At 54.7% G+C, this 23,891-nt stretch overlaps 1 protein-coding gene across 1 annotated transcript; it reads right to left on the minus strand.

Moving 5' to 3' along the window:
* Positions 1-702: 702 nt before the first annotated feature.
* On the minus strand, positions 703-23,891 carry Pfkl (phosphofructokinase, liver type). Its single transcript, XM_034524195.2, has 22 exons — positions 23,689-23,891; positions 19,091-19,164; positions 14,898-14,975; positions 14,212-14,401; positions 13,186-13,351; positions 12,660-12,704; positions 12,357-12,465; positions 10,162-10,257; positions 9,009-9,101; positions 8,032-8,157; positions 7,044-7,108; positions 6,270-6,333; positions 5,359-5,505; positions 4,973-5,043; positions 4,284-4,371; positions 3,652-3,804; positions 3,099-3,263; positions 2,851-2,912; positions 2,530-2,641; positions 1,673-1,772; positions 1,484-1,589; positions 703-1,173 (listed from the first exon to the last, which is right to left on the minus strand). Exons 1-22 carry the CDS (start codon positions 23,771-23,773, stop codon positions 1,026-1,028), a joined length of 2,343 nt encoding a protein of 780 aa, XP_034380086.1. The 5' UTR covers positions 23,774-23,891; the 3' UTR covers positions 703-1,025.

Genomic DNA, 23,891 nt, shown 5'->3' on the forward strand with positions numbered 1-23,891 from the left:
ATGTGTGCTAAAGATCAAACCCTCCAGGGTAATGTGATGACAACCTATCTTTCCAGGACTCCCCTCCCAGCAAGCAGCTTTGGGTGCACCAGCCAGATGAAGCAGCTGGGTACATGGCCTGGGATAACCCCACAGAAGCCTTACTTACAGTGACCCAAGGGGAGACCCTTACCCAGGGAAACCACTGCCCCAATGTGGCCTGCAGGCCTACAAAGCCAAAGGCAAAGCCTTTGACCTCTACCCATTGTAAATATTGTAAAACTCCAGCACTGTGGAGGATGGACCCAGCGGGGGCTCAGGTAACAAACCCTGATAAGTGGATTAGAGAGGGACCTGAGGTGGGGTTGGCCAGGGCTCAGCTGAGCTCTTCACAGACTTCTCTATGGAGACAGCCCGGCCTCAAGAACCTCTTGGGGGAGTCAGCAACCAGCCAAGACCACACTAGACTGACAATGACAGTCCCCTCTCCAGACCCAGGTCCATTGCCCACAGGCTGATACATCAGCCATTCAGGGGCAGGTATGAGGCCCACACAAGGGTCTGTAACTCTCTTCAGCCCTTCAGGCAGAGCTGAGGACTCAGGTCTTCCTAGTTCCTTCCTGGAGGGTTCCCTAAAATCCGGTCTTGTAGAATGGATGGGTAAGGTTTGCACCTGAGTCCTGAGGACCCTCTCCCTGGACTCGTCAGATCATGTCATCCTGGTGACCATGCTCTAGACAGGTGACTTTATTTCTAAAAAAGGTGAGGCTCTTTTCAGCTGTGTGGTGAGGCAGCCAGCCAACCAGTGAGGGAGAGGCAATGTGGGTCTGCCCAGCCAGGACTAGAAGGTACGGGCCCCACGGGTGCTCTGTCCTGGGGTGGGGGTGGGGGGCTGAAGGAGGAGCCCCAGAGCAGCACAGTAGATCCCCACATCCCTCAGCCAGCCGTGGGCTCCGAGTTCCACGTGAGCTCCCCTCGGTGCCGGGATCTGTGGCTAGCACTAGGAGGGAGAGTCCGGGAAAGCAGGAACGGTGGCGGTGGTAAGCTCAGAATCCCTTGTCTATGCTCAAGGTGCGGCGTGTGACATGCTCCAGCTCCCCGGACACGTAGTCTGCCATGCTGATGCGGTAGTGTGCCAGCATCTTCAGCATCAGCCGCAGGTTCAGCCACCACTGCTCACGGGGCATACGGTGCCTGAGAGGGTCACGGTCGGTTAGTTACAGAACCCCACAATCCCTTAAACCCTGCATATCATCTAGTCATCTTCGTGACCAGGGTACACGGGGTACGTCTGGGTGCCCCATCCCTCTGCCTGGGGCTGAGGGGAAATGCTTCTGAGGTAGACTCAGATGCACCAGTCACAAACCTTCCCCAGACTGCCCTGGGCTGGCCATTGAACACATGAACTCCTGCTCTTCAAAGCCTGGTCAGGACCCTGTGCAGGAAACTTCTGGGCCTCCCTCCCAGGACCCTCCCTTCTCCACTCAGCTCCAAAAGGACTTACTCAAAATCAGTATCTTTCTTGAGTTCTGTGACTGGACTGAAGGCCACCACCTTCTTCCGCAGGCCGATCACACAGGCCGAGTCCGGAGCATTGGCAAACACCCGCCCTGTGGAAGCAGGTACATGGTACACAAGTCCAAACCTCCAGAGACCCTCAGAGAGCCAGGTCGGGCCAGTCCACCCCACCCACCTTTGCGGTAGACATCACGCAGCTTCTCTGACATCCACAACATGGCCTTCACGCCCAGTTTGGTCCCATAGTTCCGGTCGAAGGGGGTTGGAGCACCACCCTGGAAACAGACAAAACCACGTCCCTGGAGCTGACCAACGCCCAGAGGAGGACACTTGACCCGAAGGTGGTCCTAGGCCACATGAGGCATGACTATCTCCATGTATCCTTGCAATGAGCACAACCACCTGAGGGCCTCAAAGCACCACCTAGAAGCCATCCCAGAGGCCAGAAATGACACCTGGGCCACAGGATCTATAGGGACTGGCCCTACCCCAGGCCTCCTGAGAGCCACCATGAGACAATAGGGCCGACTTAGTAGGTGAACAGTAGGCAGGGAGGAGATAGTCACAGAATGACGGGGGGCTCGGGCCACCTCCCAGAAGAGGTCTCAGTCCAGAGCTCAAGTGCTGGGTTTGGGTCTCAGCCCCACCCTCCTAAGGTGAGAACTAAAAGATGGGCCTCAGTCCTCTCTCCATGGAAGAGTAATGGGAACAGTCAGCCAGTTCCCAAGAGTGCTGGAGAATTGAATGAATGAAAGAAAGAAAGAGAAAGAAAGAAAGAAAAGAAAGAAAGGAAAAAAGGAGAAGAGAAGAGAAGAGAAGAGAAGAGAAGAGAAGAGAAGAGAAGAGAAGAGAAGAGAAGAGAAGAGAAGAGAAGAGAAGAGAAGCAGCTCGGCAAGTACCTTCTTGGGACCATGCACGAAGCCTCTCCCTCAAGGGTCCTCCCAGGCTCCCCAGGGAAGAAAATGGGGATGGACATGGGATCCCCGGCAGATGAGTACCACAGGGGCCAGGGAACGGCCCTCGGAGCTGTACCTGCTGCAGGTGGCCCAGCACGTTGGTCCTGCAGTCGAACACACCCCTACCTTCCGAGGAGTACAGGTTGTATAGGAACTCAGTGGTGTAGTGTTCGTGACACTTCTCGTTCCTGTGGAGAAGTACAAGGCTGTCGGGGCTGTCCCAAGTCTGGCCCCACCCCTCGCCCCGCCCCCAGGCCAGACACAGGCAGTGTGGGATAGGTGATGAGGTCTGGCCCCGCCCCCATCCTACCCCAAGGCCAGACAGAGTGAGATAGTTGATGAGACTGCAACTCCCAGTCCCCGTGCCCGCTCTGCCCATCACCCACAGCAGCCTCACCGGAGCACCAGGCCCCTCTGGATGTCTGTCTTCATCTTCTCTGTCATATGCTCCACATTGGCCTGGGAAGGAAAGGAGGTAAACTAAGAGGTGGGTAGGCGCGGGACTCAGCAGCCTCAGGGCGAGGGCGAGGCCAGGATGCTAAAACACCCTACTTAAAAATGGAACCTGCTGACACCCATTAAGTGATTGGAGGGCTAGTCAGACCCACGGGTGGCTGCAGAGCACAGGAGCAGGGCTGGGCTCACCTTTAAGTCATGAATGTTGAAAGGGTCCTCAAAGACGTAGGCGGCATCAGCACCCACGGCAATGCCTGTCACAGTGGCCAGGTAGCCACAGTAGCCCCCCATGGTCTCTACAATGAACACACGGCGCTTTGTCCCGGAGGCCGACTGCTTGATTCGGTCACAACTCTGGAGGGATCAAAGGGCCAGTCAGAGCCCAGCATGGCAGCTCACTACAATAATCCCAGTTAAGTCAGGATGTTGAGGCAAGTTCAAGGCCAGCCTGAGCTATGTAGTGAGTTCTAATCTAGCCTGGGCTACAGAATTAGGGAAGGACAGAATCTTCTGTGCCCATCCTTCTTAGTCCCCACGGGTCATAGGACACTGCTACAAAGGACCCACGACAGGATCTCAAGGCAACAGCAATTGCACTACGTACCAAGGGCTCCTACAATATGCATGGCAGCTGGACAGGGCAGAGCCTGGGCTACCTCCGCTTCATCTGCACAGACCCATGGGCTAGGAGACCCCTAAGCAACCTGCATGTGGCCTGACTATACTCTCCAGGACTCCTCACCTCCATTGCAGCGTTGACAGCCGTGTCTGAGCCCAGGCTGAAGTCGGTGCCAGGCACATTGTTGCTGATGGTGGCTGGGATGACACACATGACAATGCAGAGTTCCTCATAGCGCCCCCTCGCCTCCACCAGCTGCAGCACACCCTCGTAGGCCTGCAGGGCGGAAGGGAAAGGAGGTGGGGTTGGGGGCGGGGTTTGTGAGGCAGGGTTCCACCAGGCTAGGGAGCCATCTTGCCCTGCCCTGTGATGGAGCTGTCTTAAAGACACCTGTTCTTCCAGAAAAGCAGGGTCCTAATGAGGACCAGAGGGCTGCAGCCAAGCTCCTGCATTCAGACCCACCCATGTTCATGTGTATCATGTGGCAAGGACTCACCAAGCATCAGGGCATGCCACCTGCGAGCCCCCTAGGCCTTGCTTCCAGTCCCTTTGAGGGCCTTCTATTTCCCCTGATCTCCTAGAGCTAGGCTAGGCATACTCTGTAAGGCTTCCAGAAGGTAAAATCCTAGCCTAGCCCCCAACCCTACACTCACTGCTCTGACGCTTTGGCTGCCTTAGCCCAAGGTCCATGTTTGAGGCCACACCCATGGCCCCTAGAGCACAGCAGCAAGTGAGCCAGGATGAGAAAGCCTCACCTCAAAGCCACCAATAACCAGCAGGGCATGGATGTTGTAGGTACGGAGATTCTCCACAATGGCTTCCAGGTGGGGTTTGGGCAGTGTCCTGTGGTTAGAGATACATCAGCCTGGATAGGAGGCATACGACTCAAAGCCAGTGTGCACCTCATCTCAGGAAGATGTGTGGCTCAGCCTTTCCCAAAGCCAGAGATCAGTCACCGGGGGGCCTCTCAGTGACTCCATGTGGAACAGAGATACGGATGCCGGCATGTGAGAGGCCTGGGCACATATTCAACAACCTCACTGGGCACTGTCTGGCAATGGCCAGGCCTCTGGGTGTCCCTTCTGGCTGAGGTGGTGACAGGAAGGGACACCTTCTCCAACCTTTGCAGCCCCACAGATTTGGACAGGACAACTTCCCACTGTCACACAACGTGACCAGCCATAACCACCCCAGGCCAAGTCTGTAGAAGATCTTGAACCTAAAACCACCAGGCCCTGGGATAAAAACCACAGCCCACGGGCAGAAGGAATAGCCTGTCTCTCATGAGGGACACCTCTGACACCAGGGCAGACATGAGACACTGGCAGCTCATGAGACCTCTGCCCATCTGAGCTGGGAGGTACAATGCCTACAGCCTGGACCTCAGGACTAGAGGTCTACTTGTCCCATCAGCTAGACTGTGCACCATCCAGTAGCCACTCACCTCTTAGTCCCCAGCATCGAGCCACCACGTCCCAGCCAGCCCGCCACATCATGCCAGCTCACTTCTTGCACCTGCAGGGAGACCATGGCTTCAGGAAGGTGGCCCGAGGTCTGTCTTACCAGTGACTCCTCAGGCAGGTAACACAGACCCTATCAGAGTGGCCATCACCTCAAAGGAAAGGCCTGGATCTCAGGGCTGATTAAGAGGACAGAGCCCCACAGTTTCCACACCGAGAGCAGCCAGGTCTTCCCCATGGGCTATCATGTTTCTTCCTTCACGTGCCTGAACTGGACTGTTCTGTTTAAGCATTCCACACCCTCAGATCTTCAAACATAAGTGACTGAGCCCACAGCCCCAAACACCACCTGCATCACCACAACACCTACCTGACCCTTGGCCAGGCCCTCGAAGCCATCATGCACAACGTACACTGTGTGTCCCTCGGAGATGCCAGTGCGCACTGCAGAGCGCACAGCTGCATTCATGCCGGCAGCTGGAGCTCCCACGTTGAGGATGGCCAGGGAGAAGTTGGACTTCAGAAAGAGAAAGGACGGAAATGTAAGCCCCCGGGCCAGATGGATCCCCGGCCAGCCCGAATGCGATCCACCATGTCAACTCCCTTATATAGAGAGTGATATAGCTGTCCCGCTCATTCCAGAAAGTTCTGGGAAAGACTAAATGAGAAAGTGCAAGTCCTGCATACATTGCCAGGTCTCCTGGCATGATGAATGGACACCTCGTGACAGCCAGGCTCAGGCACAGACTGATAGGTTGGGTCAACAGCAATTTCCAAGCCCTTGGGCATCAGCCATCCTCAGACAGACATGGTACAGCCACACAGTACCAAGAATGGTACTGTGGTGGTACACTGGCTACGGTGCTGAGTTGATATGAAGTGATATATCCATAAGCTGTATGAGTCAGTGTGCCAGCCCCGAGTGAGACCCTGGTCCCTGGAGTGGCAGGAAACAGCCCTTCCTCTGGAGATATCTTTCCCCAGGATCTCAGCTATACCGGAACAGCTCAACACACCAGCCCCTACCCCTACGTCATATATCGGGCAATTCATTGGAGAGTCCTTGAGAAGCACTAGACTGTGTTGTAGCTGAGCCCTGTAGCTGCATGCAGAGCTGAGTGCAGACCTCAGTCCAAGGCTAAGACCTTAGGCAAGAGGATGGAGCTCCTGATGCGCACTCCCCAGCCCCAAACTTGGAACTCAGCACCCCGTGAGGCACGAGGAAGCAGGAAGACGGCGGAACCACTGCACTTCACCCAGGGGCTCTGCCCTCTTCCTTACCTTTTCCTTAGACACCTTCTGGTGGGCGAGGAGCTTGTAAATTTTCCAGTTGTTCTCGAAGCTCCTGGAAAGGAAGAAGACCAACCATGCAGCTCACTACCCTGTGCCATCCATCCCTCCAGCCACACAGCCACAAACTCAGTGAGCTGCAAGGCCGGCCGCTCAACAGTCAGAACGGCACACAGGCATCACGTATGTGACTCTGGGAGCTCGGTGACTTCTCAACACAGGGCCAGAGATCAAAACCAGCCAGGTCCTGTGCAGTCAACTTGTCTTATTGCTATATCTCAACCTAGGCATGTGCAATAGCCACGTGAGATCCACAGGACACAAGGGTGTGTTTTCCCAGGTGACAAAGCCTTGTGGCCTGAGCATCCAGCCAGAATATACACTCTGGCCTCAGGGCCAGGTAGGTATCTGTAGGAGGTGGCACCCCATGCCACCAAGGACTAGCGTCCACACACCTGCTGGCCCTCCCTGTCCTCCAGTAAGGCACACCCACAGCATCCAAAGCTGGTCATGACTTCTGTCCATCCTGCAGTACTACTACCCACCCCCATACGCTCCCTGTAGGTCCCTCCCTGGCACAGCAGTCCCTCCTACACCTCACAGTTAGCACTGTCGGCAGGAAAGCTCCCTCCCCTCGGCTCCTACAACAGTGGGTACTAGTACAGAGCGCAGAGGGGAGTGCCGCCCAGTGCCTCCAGAGCACTGTCTACAATCCATGCTCACCCCCACCTCCCCACTGTCAGAAATGATGGCTACCCTCCTCACCTGCCACGGAGCTGGATAGCCTCGTCAAACCTCTTCTCATCCATGGCCTTCTGCACATCCTTTGTCTTAAGAGAAAAGACAGCCAAGTTGTCAAGGAGGCCAGACTGCACATGCTGACACAGCCTGCTGGGCTCAAGGAGGGACTCTTAGCCGACACCTTCGTGCCATAAACCCGGTTTTCCGGAGGTCCAAGAGGCCCATCTGACCCCACACATGCAACAAACCACTCCTGTACTTCACCCGGCCCCAAACCCCTTAGAGTCTTGGGAATGAGAGGACCCCCAACCCCACCTCCCAGGCCCACAACCAATACCCAACATGGCATGAAGCAGGGCTAAGCATGATAGATGTCCTAAGAGGATCAGGACCAAGCCCCCCTCCTGCCTCACAGCCCAGCTTTCCAGTCACCCCCGTTTATCCCCAGCCACAGAGACCCCCAAACCTGAGCCAAAGCCAGCACCTCCCTGCTTTGGCTCAGCTGTACCCCATCCTAAAGTCCCTGCTGTGGCCACTCCTACCTGCCAGAGCCTTACCCAATACACCATCCTTCCCTCCCTTGCAGATCCCAAACACCTAGTTCCCTACCCAATGCCACTGTCCCCCAGGAAGCTGAGATCTCCCTCCCCAGCCCCCTGATAACACTTATCCACCCGTCTAACCAGCTTCTCCTGGTTTTCTTTTCTTTCTTTTCTTTTTTTTTTTTTTTTGGTTTTTCGAGACAGGGTTTCTCTGTGTGGTCCTGGCTGTCCTGGAACTCACTCTGTAGACCAGGCTGGCCTCGAACTCAGAAATCCACCTGCCTCTGCCTCCCAAGTGCTGGGATTAAAGGCGTGCGCCACCGCCCGGCTTCTCCTGGTTTTCTAAAGCCCGGAAACCCCTTCCTCTCCCACTGCAATCCTTGCCCCTCAACCCTATCATCTACACAAGTGGGACTTGGAGAAGGGTCCCTGAAAGGGCAAAGGCTCTGCTGAAAGGAGGCAGCACTCACCACTTGCACACACTCCATGAGAGGCAGCCGCACGGACTGATTCCCGGAGAGGCTGACCACACAGGCCGGCGTGTCGGGCGTGGCCTCCAGCAGCGCCATCACGGCCTCCATACCCATCTTGCTACTCTGCACCGGAGAGAGGGCAGCGTGGCTTAGGGCTGGCACAGCCCGCCCCGCCACACACGGGTGCACCGAGTCGTCCACTTGCTCTGCAAACCAACACTGGCCCGCCTCCTCTACACAGGCCCAGATCATAACATGGCATGATTGACAGTCACAACAACCAACCAGGCTCCATTTCCCACCAGTCCCCACAGCCTGGCTAACGGGCCTGGCGAGAGGACGTGCCCAACGTCTCTCAGACTAAAAGTGTCAGCTAGGACTCCAGGGTTTTTTCTACAACATGTCTCACTGGGAGTCTCATATATCCCACTCCTGATGAACATGGTCTGACAGGCTGGGACAACTAAAATGCCAAGAACTGTGTCACAGGGGACAGACCACAGCGGCAGCCTCTGGGACAGCAGAGAGAACAGGCAGGCAGACAGAGATGAAGGGCTTGTGGAAGACCAACTCCTTGAGCAGGTATCCCCTGGCTCACCCTGTAGACATCTGGGCTCAGAACTGGCAATCGGGCGATAGCCAAACTGTAATGAGCTGTCCGATGTCCCTCACCTCTGCCCAGGCAGCTTGCACTGCCACCAACATCCAGGACGTTGGTCGAGCATAGTGATCTCAGGACATTTTAGATCCTGGTGGGGTGGTGTCGGCCTCTTAGAGACTAGAGTTTCATGTAGGATGCAGAAAGGCCTGGATGAATCAGTGAGTCCCCTTCCCATGGGTGTGTGTCCAATTCTTCAGTAGGGACAAGGAGATGGCACAGCAGTCCAGTCCCTCAGTACATGCACATTTACACACACACACACACGCACATTTACACACACACACACAGTCCCTGCAGAGACTTATAAACATACCAGGACTCTGTCAAAGGCCGAGGGCGTCCCTCCTCGCTGTACATGGCCCAGCACGGTCACTCGTGTATCGAAGCCCAGCCTCTGAACCACCAGCTATTTGTCAAAGAAGCAGAGGGGTCAGTAGGTTACCTGCAGTCCAGTTGTCCAGGGGCCCAGTCAGTCCCCATGGTCCACCCACATAGCCTTAAGTTTACAAACAGCTCTGAGGTTCCCCCAAACCAGCCTGAGAAATATGCCACATTACCCAAGCGTGGGGTTCGTGTGCTTGTGTGTAACTATGTACGGATCATGTGATGGTGTGAGTGTGCACGGAGGGCCCACGTGCTTGTGCATAGAGAGGGGTATCTGTGCATGCAGGACCGGCTGTGTTTCATGGCCCGCAGCCCTGGCTATTCAAAGCTGAATGTAGTAGTCTCTGGCCCCTCTGCTCAGTGTTCGCTGGACCTCTGTGGTTCTGGGGGCCTAGTTACAGAGAGAACAGCAAATAAGATAAGAGACCTGGCAGAGCATCAGAAGACATGGGAACACAATCACTGGCTGAGGGGGTGGAGGGAAAAGGTAGGGGCACCAGGTAAGGACTGTGCTTCCCTGAGGGATGCCCACTGCCGCCGCCATCAACACCACCGCCACCACCATCCCCAGAGGCTAGAGAAAAGCTCTTCACAGTCCTAACCACTACTTATGTCTCAGTTCCTTTCCTTTTGTTTTGCGATAAAATTTCATTGTGCAGCCAGGGCTGGACTAGAATCTGTACGGATGCCAGGCTGGCACAGAACTCACATTCCTTCTGCCTCAGCCTCCCTAGTCTGGGATTACAGGTGTGCAGCATATCTGGCAGCTCGACGCTGTTGAGTGCCGAGTCTGGAGTGGAGTGGAGGGGGGGACATTCTATCACTTAGAGAGCTGACAGAGAGCTAAGACCTGGGGTGCTGAGGGGCCCCGCCAGACACACAGACTGAATAAAGTCAGGACCCAAAGAATCCTCAACTTCTCTGGAGATCCCCGCCAGCCACCACACAACTGGCAACATCCCAGTGTCTGACTTTTGCCCAGGGAGGAGTCAACCCAGGAAACCCAGGGCCAGCACCTATTTTCAGGAGATGCCTCTGAAGTCAGGGGCCCCCGACCTGCCCCGGGAAGCTGCCACACTCACATCCTTCACGTAGCTGGACGAGATAGGCTTCCCGTGCCGGTCGATGGCGCCCTCCGCGATGATGATAATATTCAGTCGAGATCCCCGGCTCCGAGTCTGTCAGAGAAGAGATGCTGGGCTCAGTCTCCAGCCGTGGACCACTCATACGCAGGGCCACTAGGGACAGCAAGCCTCGCTAGCATCTAGGACACTGTATCTACAACCCACTCGAGCAAGGTGAGCTTTCTCACCTACCTCTGAAAGAGGAAAAGAGACCTGGAGTACATGGTAGAGCTGAGGCCAGCCAGCTAGGACCCTACTGTCCCCATTGGGGTTGGGGGGAGGGGGAGCAACAAGCAGTAGGCTAGGTAGTGGGGGCAGGGGGTGAGCAGGTACTGGATAGGGTGTCTGCAGGGGACATACTTGATATAGCCATTCCTATAGTTAGCTAACCAAGGCCCCTCAGGTCTCATCTCAAACTATTTCTGTATCCTTCAATGCCCACCACGCCCCACCCCCACCCCCCCAGCTCACCAATGGCAACCATCAGCCAGGGGTTCTGGGACATCCTCTACCCAGGAACCAGTGGGAGGCCAACAGGTAGCATAGGGGACCCATAAGGCCCAACCCCATCTCTCAGTAAGTATGACAGTCCCACAGGCTAATCCAACCGTCATAGAGCACTCTCACACCTACGCTGCCTCCCTCAGAGATCAGACAGACAGACAGACAGACGGACAGAATTTCCTGAGAATTGCTATGCTGCACAAGCTTACAAGGCAGCAATGACCCCACCCCCACCCCCAAGTGCCTCCATCCATAGGGACAGGATGGAAGCAGCTAGCGAGAGTCTCATTACACTGCCAAGGCTGGCCTAGAATTTGCATGGCGCCCAGGCTGGCTTAGAACTCATCTTCCTCCTGCGTCAGGAAGCTCAAAGCAGCTTATGAAAGGCCCAGGTGGAGTAGAGAGAAAGAGAGGGCTCCGTGGAAGGGGAGCGGGCACTGGCAAGGAGCCTGACCTCCAGGCCAAGGTTGCAGGCAGAGTGTAAGAGCCAAGGCTCCTCCCCTCCCTCAATGGTGCTTGAGCAACAGACAAGGCAGGAGACACCTGCATCTTCAGGAAAAGAACTGAAGCTCACAGAGGCCAATCGCCTTAAACAGACAGAAGAGAGCCAGGTACGCAGACCCCAGGTGCCCAGGCCCCACTTGGCATTGCAGCCTGTATCCAGTGGCAACTAGGCCTTGCCCCGCCTCCATCCTGCCTGTAGTTTCACTTGGGAAGGTTCTAGAAACAGGTCATGACCCCAGGAAGCTCTACTGCCTGGATGGGATGCACAGCGGCCAAGAGGAGGTAGGACATTCCCTGGGGACGGGGGATCTCTGGTGTGCCCTGGGGCTGGTCACATGGTTCTACTTCTCCTTCAGAACATAGGCTTCCCAGAATATAGAAATAAAAGAACCCGAGTCACTGGGCAGACAGGTTGAGTGGATGAGTGGTCTCTGGGGCCTCTGCAGGGCAGGGTATACCTACTTTTGTCAGAATCACCTCAGTTTCATCCCAAGAGCTGTGTCCCAAGCCTGCTGTAGACCAAGGGACCAGCTACTTCCCCCAGCTGTCTTAGAGGCATCTTCCCTACCAGATACAGCATTTTTCTTGTTTCCAGGGCCCCCCCAATTAGGGCCTGGTATACACCACTGGCTGACACGTCTGACAGTTATATGCTGGATTAGAACCCACCACCCTCACAGGAGCACAGAACCAATAGACAAGTAGCCCCCAGACCCTTCACCTACCCTTCGGGCCTTTACATGGTTACCTCTCTTACAGGGTCCTTGCTCTGGGCCCCAGCTTATGAGGCCACCTCTCAGAGGCTAAGAGCTAAAGCCAGCACTCCAAGAACAAATTCGCCATGCTCCCTGCATTGGCCACAGAGATGAACCCAGACAGTGGTCTGAACGTCTCCACTAGCTCTGCCCACAGTGGGTGGGACCACAGGAATATCTAGTCACCAGCCCTGTAAACCCCACCTAGGGCATGCAGCAGTCAGCACCATGACCCTCACACAGGCAAGAACAGCCAAGAGCCAGCACTGTGACCATCCTAGTTCCCCAGAAGGAGTGGACGGATGCTGCGAACCAGTAAGGGAAGAACAGGTCCCAGGGACACCTGCCTCTGAGATTCTCTAGTGGCTGAAATCCCTGGTAGCCACTCACCTCGCCCAGCCTCTCACACATGAAGTTCTCCCAACCATCCTCAGGGGGCGCTTCAGGGATGAAGAGCCAGTCAGCCCCGGAAGCCAACGCGGACACCAGCGCCAGGTACCTGGAGGAGCAGAGGAGCCAGCCTGCTTAGGGTCTCCTCCCTGTCTCTCTCCCTGCTGCCTACCGGGAATCCCTCATAGTCATAGCATTAAATGATCACCTAGTACATGCCGGACACTATGTGCCCGCCCCCACTGTCCCCAACAGCCCCCAAGTGCCACACCTCTCCCTGCCGACCAGGATAGACCTCCTCACCCGCAGTGCCGTCCCATCACCTCCAACACAAAGGTCCTCTGGTGACTGTGGAGAAGAAAACGGACATCCATGCCAGGACTTGGGAGCCGCACATTTTAACCCACCACACTAGTCCAAGAAGACAGAGGTGCTGAAAGAGGACAATGCCCATCTCTTCATGTCCAGGGCACACCCTCCAGTCTTCCAGACAGCTCTCTACCATCTTGAGAGCCTGGTACTGACCCAGACTTGGCGATCCCCGGCTGAAGCCCAAGAACCCCTTTTTAGGCACACCACTACCCTGGAACGTGGTAGCCTCTGGCAGCTGGGGTGCACTGCTAATATCCCACTGATACCCGGGGGGATGGGAGCTGACCCCCAGCATCTCCTCTAGCAGGAGGTACAGGCCTAGAAGCCACCAGCTGAGCATACAGTTGCAGGCCCGTTGGCTACCAGCATCCACGGCCCCTGCAGTGGCAGTCTCCCAGGAGGCCAGCTTCACTACCATGGCCCCAAGTCAGCCTAGTGTGCGTGGGTCCTCACTTACCTTTGGGCAGTGGTGGTGATGGCGTCGATGACCTCCATGATGCGATGCAGGGCTGAGTCTGTGCCGATGGTCATGTCGGTGCCGCAGAAGTCGTTATCGATGGAGCCCACCAGACCCGCAATGCTCAAATGTGCGTAGTTCTGAGCCGTGGACTCCGAGATCTTGCCTGTGTCAGAGAAGCAAAGGCCAGATGAGGACCACAACCTGGCCAGCCGCTTCAACCGCTACACCTTTTCCTGCCTCGTCCACCATCTGTAAGAAGGGGCCCAGCAAGGAGCCTCCATTGGACTGTGGGGGCGCTGTGCTCCAGGTTCCCCACAGGAGGCACCTTCCACACAGCCACCTTGGGACTTCGAACCTAACATCATCCAACCCATAGGTACACCTCTGCAAACAGATGTCTATGCCTCAGACTCTCTGCGGAATCAGTTACAAGCGTGTAGCGGGATATCTTCCCGCTACATTTGCAATAAGGCTCAGTGATTGCGCTGTTTGAAAGGTGGGCGGAGTGAAGAGTGGGAGGAGAGAAGGCGAGGAAGGGGAGGAGACAGAGAAGGGGGCGGGCAGATGGAGAACCACGGATGGTTCCGGAGCAGTCTTGAATAGCAACTTCTATCAAAAGGTTAGATTTTGGGTAACAATTCTAATTGTGTGGGCATCTTGTTATTTGAGCATTTCTAAATATATAAATTCTTTGGTTAATCATTAAGCTTTAAGAGTCTCATTTCTACCAGGTACTGCGAGGATCATCTGGGGTTCAGCCAGCCTTTGTGGAGACAGCGTGGTAGCTGCCCGGGAATGAGCCGTTCCAGGCGGCATATTCAAAATATTACCCATTACACAAGCAAGATCATCACACAGCTAGGAGCATCCTGTGTCAGAACACTGGGTACCACTGGGCTTCTCGAGGCCAGGAGCTTTGACCTCATGTTGACCTCACCACCGCATCAGGAGCTGCTCTGGAGCGGACTTAACTTCAAACCACCTCCAGAGAGCCAGGTAAGAGCCAGCTCTGCACAGACCCACCTTCCTTCACCAGCTCCTCCAGCAAGCTGCGCCACTCGTTCCGGAAGATGTTGGCCCCCGTGAGGCTGCCATCACCACCGATAACACACAGGTTGGTGATGCCATGTTGGAGCAGGTTGTAGGCTGCTGCCAGACGCCCTTCCCTCGTAGTGAAGGCCTTACAGCGAGCACTGCCGATGATGGTGCCACCCTGTGTGGAAGAAACAAGAGGCTTCGGGTAGGATGGCAAAGGCCCCTGGAGGCATCAGAGAGATGCCATTGCTGGATGAGGTGGACCCCACAGAATTAGATAGGGGAGAAGTCTCTAGAATCTTGTATAGCTCCTCCCACACCCTAGCCTTTCTTCTTGAGTCCAAGGCCCTGGGGAGTCTGCACAAGTCTTAGAACTAGAAAGTACATCCCCCTCACACACATACAACACAGACCCCCCCCCACACACACACACCCATACACATCCCACACACACACACCGCCCACCAGGCAGAACAGAACCTTTCCTGTCTCCACCCACAGCCTCCCTAGTCTAGACTAGTCTTGGTGTGTGTGCCTATCTGTCATTTCTACCTGTCTCTGTGTCTGTGTGACCATGAGATCTCTGCACCGGAATGCCTCTGTGCATGAGTGCACACCCACACATGCTCACACACTCTCAGGGTGGGAAGGAGCCACCTGGCTTTGAGCCTCACCAGCTGGATGATGTTGGAAACACTGAGCCAGTTGGCTGGCTTGATGTTCTCGCCTCCTTCCACAAGGCCCTCGTAGCCCTGCAAGCAAAGGAGGACATTTGGGAGAGCAGCCCCACTGTGGCCAGAAGCACTGTGCTCACCAGCAGTGAGCAGGTCCAAGGAGCCTAGCGGCAAGCCCTGCCACTCACAGGCCCAGCATCCTCTGTGGGGCTCAAAGCATGCTCTGCATGCCCACGAGTCTGCTTATTACAGAGAAAAACACACAGCATGTGCTTGTGGCGCAAGCAGACACCCAAAGACTGTCCCCAAGCTGAGCTCATGTCATTGTACCAGAGTCAGAGCCTCAAGGCCAGGACACAGAAGCCACAAGGGAAGGCTGATTGTCCTTCAAAGGAGATCTACCCAGTGAGAGTGGTGGAAATGACCTGGTTGTGGCCTGAGGAGACTATGAGTGTGCCTTGCTACAGGACAGCATAGCATGACACCCTCCCTACCCACACACATATGTAATGCCCAGTTTCAAAGGCAGAAGTCAAGCTGTCAGGAACACACACCACATACATCTCCTCACGGGAGCATGCATGTGTTTTGGAAGGAAAGGTCCATACCCAAGGGAAAACTCACAAGTCCTGTGGATTCATGAGCAACCACAGAAAACAATGTCCTGTGTGTCCCCCGGTGCTTGTGGCCAATTCTTCACCCCAGGGCAAAGCAATGGAAGTTTAGGGTGCTGCCCTCTCCCGTCCCCCACTCCCCACCCCACCTCTTAGTACCAGATGGCACCTATCTTTCATCCTGGAGGTTCTGGACTAGATCCTAATGGGGATTCAACCTGGCTTCTTTGCAAACCTCTGCTGTTGTTCACCAGACAGCAAGGTGCCAGCCATGTACCTCCACCACACTGAGGGGTCTGCCTGTGGGTTTTATACAAGATGGACATAGGATATGGGTATTTCACAGAGGCAACGACAAGATGGACAGCCTCCACCAGGAAGCTCCGAAGCCCTGGGGGGGGGGGTTTAGGGGGGAGGACCAGAGAGAAAGGACATTCATGCTTAGCCTGGGCTATCCAACTCAGCTCTTCTCCATGCTCCTTCCTAGCTAAGTGGTAGGGCCCCAGAGGGTGGGCAGTGAAGGGTCAGCTCAGGCTACAGCAGTCACACAAGTAGCTCTGCCCTTCAGCCCTGGAATCTAACCAGGTTCTAAGGAGCCACAGGTGGACAAGGTACCCCAGTCTGGGGACTAGCTAGCTCTCATAGCTCTCATAGACCCGTAGCCATGACAGGGAAAAATAAGACCACTAACTAACGTGCAAACTGGAAGACTTCAGACGCCACTGCTAAAAAGCAAAATCACTCGGGAGTCAAAAGTAATTCCTGAAATAAGCCATATCTGCGGAGATGCGGAAAGGTTGAACTGTGGCAAGCCCGGAGGCTAATCACTGCATCTGGTCTAGCTCTAGCTCCTGGAATAGCCATTCCTTGCCCATCCCAGAGTCAGAACTAACATCCCATGTTTAATAGATAGCAGACCTATTAACTTAGCAAACCACTAGTTTCCACTGACCCAAAAGCTAAGGGTGTGGTCAGATTGCATCTGGGCCCTATAGAAACGCATCCTCGTGTGCTGTGACCACCTCTCTGATATAGCCAGCAACATAATTTAAACTTGCCTTGGTTTACGACTTCGTTCTGTTAAGCAAGCGATAAAGCTTCATAAAACTGCTTCTGCATTGGAACATGAAATTTGGGGTAACTTAAATCTGTGTTTCTGGGCCATGGCCCCTCAAACTTGTCTCCAGAATAAGCTTTTTTTTTTTTTTTTTTTTTTTTTTAAGATTTATTTGCCGTGCAGTGGTGGCGCACACCTTTAATCACTTGGGAGGCAGAGGCAAACGGATTTCTGAGTTCGAGGCCAGCCTGGGCTACAGAGTGAGTTCCAGGACAGCCAGGGCTACACAGAGAAACCCTGTCTCGGGAAAAAAAAAAAAAAAACACCAAAACAAAACAAAAAAAGATTTATTTATTTTATGAATATAAGTACACTGTTGCTATACTCAGACACACCAGAAGAGGGCAACGGATCCCATTACAGATGGTTGTTGAGCCACCACCATGGGGTTGCTAAGAATTGAACTCAGGACCTCTGGAAGAGCAGGCAATGCTCTTAACCACTGAGCCATCTCTCCAGGTCCAGAATAAGCTTTAAAATGAAAGCCTGTTTATTTATTTGTTTGTTTTTGCATTAACATGACTCAAAACACGTCTATCACCTATCAGTGTCTCAAAGACATCAAGGAAAGCCGATAGCTGCACTCACTTCCGGCCAGGATGCTCTGTTCTATAGCTGTATGCTCCCAACTCTCCCCATTCCCATGCTTAATCCTAAACACTACCCCTCATAAACCTCACTATTCCACCTTTAAACTTGTGTACTTCACTCTCAGCCATTGGACTTGGGAAGCCACGAGGCCCCACACGCCCACTGTTTAAAAAAAAAAAAATCCCTTGAGAAGCCCACGCCCAAGCTCTCCCAAGCTTCAGAGTACACTGTCCTGTTTTAAATGTCTTTAGAACCCCACCTGCTTCTCACAGGCTGTCTCTGAAATCCCTCCCAACTTGGAAGTAAGGAAATCTTGGTGCAGTGGAGGTCCCTGTGGAGGAAGGGCGTGGAGGCCAAGCGGCAGAGGAAGGCGTAATCTCCCTTCTTCCCTTACCATATTTGACACCCTCAAAGCCCAGGCACCTCTCCTCCTCTGGATCACTGAACTCAAAGGTGCAACCTCATTTACTTACATAGTCATTAAAAGATCTCCCACTAGGAGATAAGAGAGGACTTGTTCCCCATTTAATTTTAATAAATTTAATTAATTAATTAATTTTTAAAAATTTTTGAGACAGAGTTTCAGGCTAGTTTCTTTCTTTCTTCTTTCTTTCTTTTTTTTTTTTTTTTTTTTTTTTTGGTTTTTCGAGACAGGGTTTCTCTGTATAGCCTTGGCTGTCCTGGAACTCACTCAGTAGACCAGGCTGGCCTCGAACTCAAAAATCCACCTGCCTCTGCCTCCCAAGTGCTGCAGGCTAGTTTCTTAACTCACAGATATCCTCCTGCCTCTACAGCTGGAGTGCTGGGATTAGAGGCACTCACCACCCATACCTGGCTCTCAATATTCCCACTGAACCGAAGAGGCTAGGATCCTGAGGAGCGTGGCCTTGTTTATAGCTAGGACCCAGCTCTCCCCATTTGGAACCCCCAAATCCTCAGGTCACCAGCCACATCTGCCAGGCTCCTTTGCCTCAGGTCTCTGAGACTCCATGGCGGGGTTTGCAGGGTTCTCCCCACCACCCCCATCCAAGCTTGAAGCCTGCATTGTACTCAGAGAGGGAGAAGCCAGTATCCTTTATATTAGCACCCACCCACACATAACACTATCTTTCCCTCCCCTACATCTATAGAGCAGAAGGCTGGGTATGGTCCTGCCATAACTTGGGGCCAGGGCAAAGGGACAAGGGCACACCCAGCAGCAAGAGGGAGAGGCAGAGGCCCTCGGGGAGGCTAAGCTGTGGTTGGATACATTAGGTATAAAAGGTGAATACAATATAACCTCAAGATAATACAAGGGAATTCAGGAGCCTGTGAGGGAAGAAGACACCCAGGGTGTGGGTGGGGAGAGAAAAAAGAAAATAGCTCACAGACTACAGTGTCTGCCTGAATCAACATCAGGGAGCCCCTCGATCCCCACTTTGCTTCTTATAGGCCACAGTGTGGGAACAAGCCAGAACAGACAGTGTGGGCACAGAAAGGGAGTGGAGGAGGGCAGTCCTATGTCCCTAAGGCTCTAGGCAGACAAAGACCTGGGGGTGAGGTGAGAGGTGGGATTGTGCTATTGGCTGGCATAGGTAGGGTCCCTCCTATTGGTCCCTCCCTGTTGGTCTTATTGTCCTGGCTGGTCTTCTAAGTGACTGTGGGACAGTATCAGTGGGCACAAAACCCATAATATGTTTCCATTCTGCAGATGTCTCGGCTCAATCCCCTTCCCCCCAGACAACATCCAGGCCCAGACACCTGAAAGCTTCCAAGGTGACCAGAACACAACAGACTATCCCGCATCCTGCGCCACAGAACAATGTGTTCCCTGCAGGAACACACACAGGTTACCTCACCATAGGCCACACCCCCACCGCACACGGCCTTACCTCGTAGATGAGGAAGACTTTGGCCCCCACATATATGCCCATACGGGTCACGGCCCTGACAGCAGCATTCATACCTGTGAGGGAGTCAGGACACGCCATCAGTCCAGGCAGGGAGAACTGGATCCTCCCATAGCACCCCCATCCCAGTGGGCTCAGGGCCAGGAAATCGGAGCCTGGAGGAACGTGGCAGCTGCTCTCAAGTGGGCCTGTGTTGCCCTACCCATGGCAATAGGAAGGCCCCGGTCTCAGTCAGCAGAGAACCCCCACTCTCGCAGGCTCACACAGTCAAATGCAAACCATTGAGCCTAGGCATGATATGTGGGGACAGTAGAACCCAGGGCATAGTGCCTAGGTCTCTGCCGTTGGCTAGCGTACAGGGCAGGAAGGACATGGGCCTTAAAGATCATGCTGCCAGCGAACCGGCGGTGGCACAGCAGCTAAGGCGTCTGCTGCGGGGGGGCGGGGGGGGGGGCGGGGGGGCGGGGGGGCCCTCTGCCGTCTTTCTCTCTCTATCCGGTCTTTCTCTCTCTATCCGCCCGTTCGAATCCCGCTCCGTCCCGTTTGTCTCCGCCCGAGTCTCTTTTTTAATCCCAGCACTTGGGAGGCAGAGGCAGGCGGATTTCTGAGTTCGAGGCCAGCCTGGCCTACATAGTGAGTTCCAGGACAAGCCAGGGCTACACAGAAAGATCACGCTGCTTTGCTGGCCATACACCTCCCCACCCCCACGCCCCACCCCCCACCCCCACACCTCAGCAATCAGTTGAGCAGAGCGCCAAGGGTCACTGGCTATACCTAGCTGAAGGGTGGCCTCCCACCCCAGACTGGAAATTCTACTTCTGCTCTGCCTCACACGTCCCCAGGACCCACAGCAGGAAAGGTCATTGTTCCAGAATCAGCCCATGCCTCCTGTTCCCTAAGCAGATGGGAAGCAGTATTACTGCTGAGGCTGAGGTTGGAGGGACCAGGGGAACACCCCACCCATCCAGAATGCTGAGTCCCAATCCCTAGAAAAAAAGAGTCTACAACCAAGGCCGGGGCATGGGCTGCTGGCTCCCTGTGCTCTCACCTAGGACAGGAGAGATGAGCTTAGTCAGTCTGCAGCAACACCAGGCTTCCTTCCTCCCCTTAGCCCATACAAGAGGAGGGATCCTGGGTCCTGGTAGGTGAGATAGGTGGCCTAGCAGCCGAGATAGAGTTTGGAGATGCCAAAGACCAGGGACGCACCGTCCCACCCCTGGTCACCTCTGGCTCCAGGGGGAAGCCACATACTCCTGGAAAGGCCAGTCTTAGCTATCAAGGGTATCTAACCAGGCAGCCTGGAAGGTTGCGATGGCAGAGGTGAAGGTGGGGGATAGCACAGGGCTATATACTGTGTATCCCTCTCTTACACCCTAAAACAAAGCCTACACTGAACCCTAGAAACAGCACAGGTTGTCAACCCAAGCAGTGTAGTCAGCACTCCAGAGAACAAGATAGCAACTCTCATGGAGACTGCCCTTCTTGTCAGAACAGGGCCTTGTGAGAAGACCTGGGAGAGCAGATGTGTCTCTGAGAGGACCTCAAGAAAGCTGCTTTGGGCTGGGCAGTGGTGGCACACGCCTTTAATCCCAGCACTTGGGAGGCAGAGGCAGGCAAATTTCTGAGTTCGAGGCCAGCCTGGTCTACAGAGTGAGTTCCAGGACAGCCAAGGCTATACAGAGAAACCCTGTCTCGAAAAACCAGAGTGGGGGGGAAAAAAAAAGCTGCTTAAGCAAAACATTGCTGTTATTCTTGAACCATTCTGTAGAGTGCCAATCACTGGGCTGACAGCCTAAGAGTCCGGGGTTGGAGGACAGGGACACCCCTCAGCTTGGTGCACCCAGTGATCTTTTATGCTCTGCCCTGAGGTCAGGGGGCAGGGGATAGCCAGAGGGGGCAGCATGGTCTTCAGTGCTAAATGTCACGTTTCTGCTGTGCATGCTTGACTATGGCAGAGGTCTGGGCCACACCCTCTGTGTGCCGCTGTCCCCACAATTCATTTTATAGCCCAGAACTCATGGCAATCCTCCTGCTGCAGCCTCCCAATTACTGGGATTACAGGCCTGAGCCACCACACCCAGCTAAAAGCCTTTTCAACTGCACTTTAATTTGCTTTTCCTTGTCAGAAAGGAACAGGGCAAAGACCAGGCCCGATCAAAGAGCCACCAGCTGAGAGCAGGTATTGTCTGTTGGTCTGTCAGCTGATACTCATAGCCACCCTGTGAAGAGTCAAAGGCTGGTTATGCATTTGCCACAAGAATTACCTCAGAGACATGAGCTCTGGGAAAACAAGGTGTTAGACAGACACCAAGGGATGATCCTGGGCCTACCAGAAAGTTACTCATCAGCTAAAAGGCCTGTGTCTAATCCCAGACCCCCACAGCGTAGGCAGCTCCCAACACAAACAGGAAATCAGTGTCTCCCCTGACCACAGGGAAGACAGAACTGCAGAGCACTTTGGGTACTGGAAAAAAGCAGGAAAGAACAGCCAGAGTTGGCCCATGCCTAGGCTGAGATGTGACTGGGGTCAGCCAGGCTCATTTGCTTGGCTAACTGTTTTTTTGTTTTGCTTTGTTTTTTTTTTTTTTTTTTCTTTTCTACCTGTAGTTATTTAAAAACAAAGTCCTCCAGTCAAAGAGACATTGGTGAACAGCAGCTCTCCTCAGCTTGCTAACACGCCTCTTGGCCAACAGGAAGGGAGAGACTTGGGTCTGAAAAGGACAGGTCTTCCTGCCTGGCTCAAAGGAAAAAAGAAACCTTCTCATAGGCCAGAGGCAGTGCTTAGGTCAGGCCAAGGAGCTGGTCATCTCTAGCCAGGACAGGACTGGGTCTAGGCCCACGTGGCCTTCTCAAACGAGGACTGTTGTTCACATGTGCAAGGCATGCAGATGAGTCTCTGTGAGCACACAGAAGGCATAAGGAAGCCAGCAGCTGACTGGGCACAGAAGCAGTGCAGGCCTGGGGAACACACACCCACAGGCAGCTTCCAGAATTTAGGCAACAGAAGGCTCCACTCTGCTCCATGCCAGCTGCTGCCCGTTGCCCACTGATACTGGCCCCTACCCAAAGAAGATTCTGAGGAAACCTGTGGAGATCTTGCCCTGAAGCCAGAATGAAAATATAAGCAGGTTTTGCTAACCCTCACCTCACCAGGAAGGGCCTCCTGTCTCTGGTTCCTCCACCAGCCTCCAAAACAAAATGTCTGTTACCCTTGGTGGCCCTGGCCTGGCAGCTGCCTCTCACAGAAGACCTCCTCACACAGAGACCACTCAATACTACCATCCCTCAGACACTGCGGCTTCCTTTGCTCAGACAGGAGCCTGAGGTGGATCGCCTGTGCCTGCCAGAGCCAGGAGCCCTGCAAATGGGATTCAGGACTCTGCTGGCCTCACTGAAATGCCTATCTAATGGGTGAGGTGAGCCCAGCCAGGGCCTCTCTTGTGATCCACTACCATAGGTGAGTCTTCCACAGGTCCCTGGCCCAGTCTCAGTCCCAGCAAGGGGCTGTTCTCTAGGGTACAAGGTATAGGCACAACCCTGAAAAAGGATATACTGATTGCCAGCCAAGACCAGGCCCAGGGGACCCAACAGAGATTTGAGGTCTCTAACATGCCGGGAGTCAGCATGACATTTTTTTTTTCTGCCTTCCAGAGCTTGCAACCATGCTTCTAAGATGTATCCACCCTGTGTGGCTCTCACTTAGGTAAGGGCTGGGCACCTCAGGAGCCCGCGCTGGGGAGCACGTGTTATTTCCTGAAATGTTTGGAAGGAAATGGTGAAGCCCGACTGCAGGGCTCAGGGAAGCTAAACCCCTTGACGCCCCACGTGTCTTCCTCAGCCCTCAGCTGGGTAGGATTTCTCTTCTGCTGGACCCAACTAGAGCCAGCCTTCCCACATCCGCGGTCAGCACACAGAACCAGGCCACTAAGAATGGGGCTGAAGGGAGGGCAGATCCTCCCAAGCCCAGGCTTTCCCCCAGCCTTACCAGGCCGAGGAGAGGCTGTGCACCCTGAACTATTAACCATGTGGTGCTTGCCCTGTTACAGCGGTGAGAAATACCCCAAAGTCCCCTACTCCCAACCCCGGCTCCATGCACTCTGTTCTCCATCCAAGGGACAGGAAGCAGCCCAGGCGAAGGCGTGAAGGCAAGCCTGCCTCACCCTCAACCCCCATCCCAGTACAGACAAGGTGGGACGGGAAGGGTACAGGGTCCCTAATCCTTTCAAACTCCTGGGCTGTGAAACTTGGTCGACTGCACTCTCAGAGGTCCTGACACGTGTGGCCTAGAAAGGAACAACCCTGCGCCCTAAGTCTGCGTGCTGCCCGGACACACCCCCAAGCCGGGCGGACCTAGGCAGCGCGAGGGCGGGGCATGCCAAGGCCCGTGGCCTGCAGCACGTACGCCAGCGACCCGGGGCGGAGTCTGGGGACAGGGACCTGGAGCCGCGGTGCCTTGCAGGAGGTTGGCTGGCCACCTATACCCAGGTCCCTAGGCGAGGGGCAGTGGACAAGCCCAAAGGGTCCCGAGGATAAGCAGAAACCCCAGATCCACCAGTAAACATGCATTCGCGCCCCATCACCTTGCGCATCACCACCGCTGGTCAGCACTCCGATGGCCTTGCCAGCCCCCGACATCCGCAACTTCTCCAGGTCCACGGTAGCCATGGCGGCAAGGGAGACTAAGAGCCCGAGCTCCTCTCCCGCCGCTCTGCGTTCCGCGCCGCTGTCGCCTGTCCCCGCCCCGTGCCGTTGCCAGTGCGCCCGGTTCGTCCCGCCCCGCCCT

This window comes from Arvicanthis niloticus, chromosome 20, assembly GCF_011762505.2.
Source record: "Arvicanthis niloticus isolate mArvNil1 chromosome 20, mArvNil1.pat.X, whole genome shotgun sequence".
Taxonomy (NCBI): Eukaryota; Metazoa; Chordata; class Mammalia; order Rodentia; family Muridae; genus Arvicanthis; species Arvicanthis niloticus.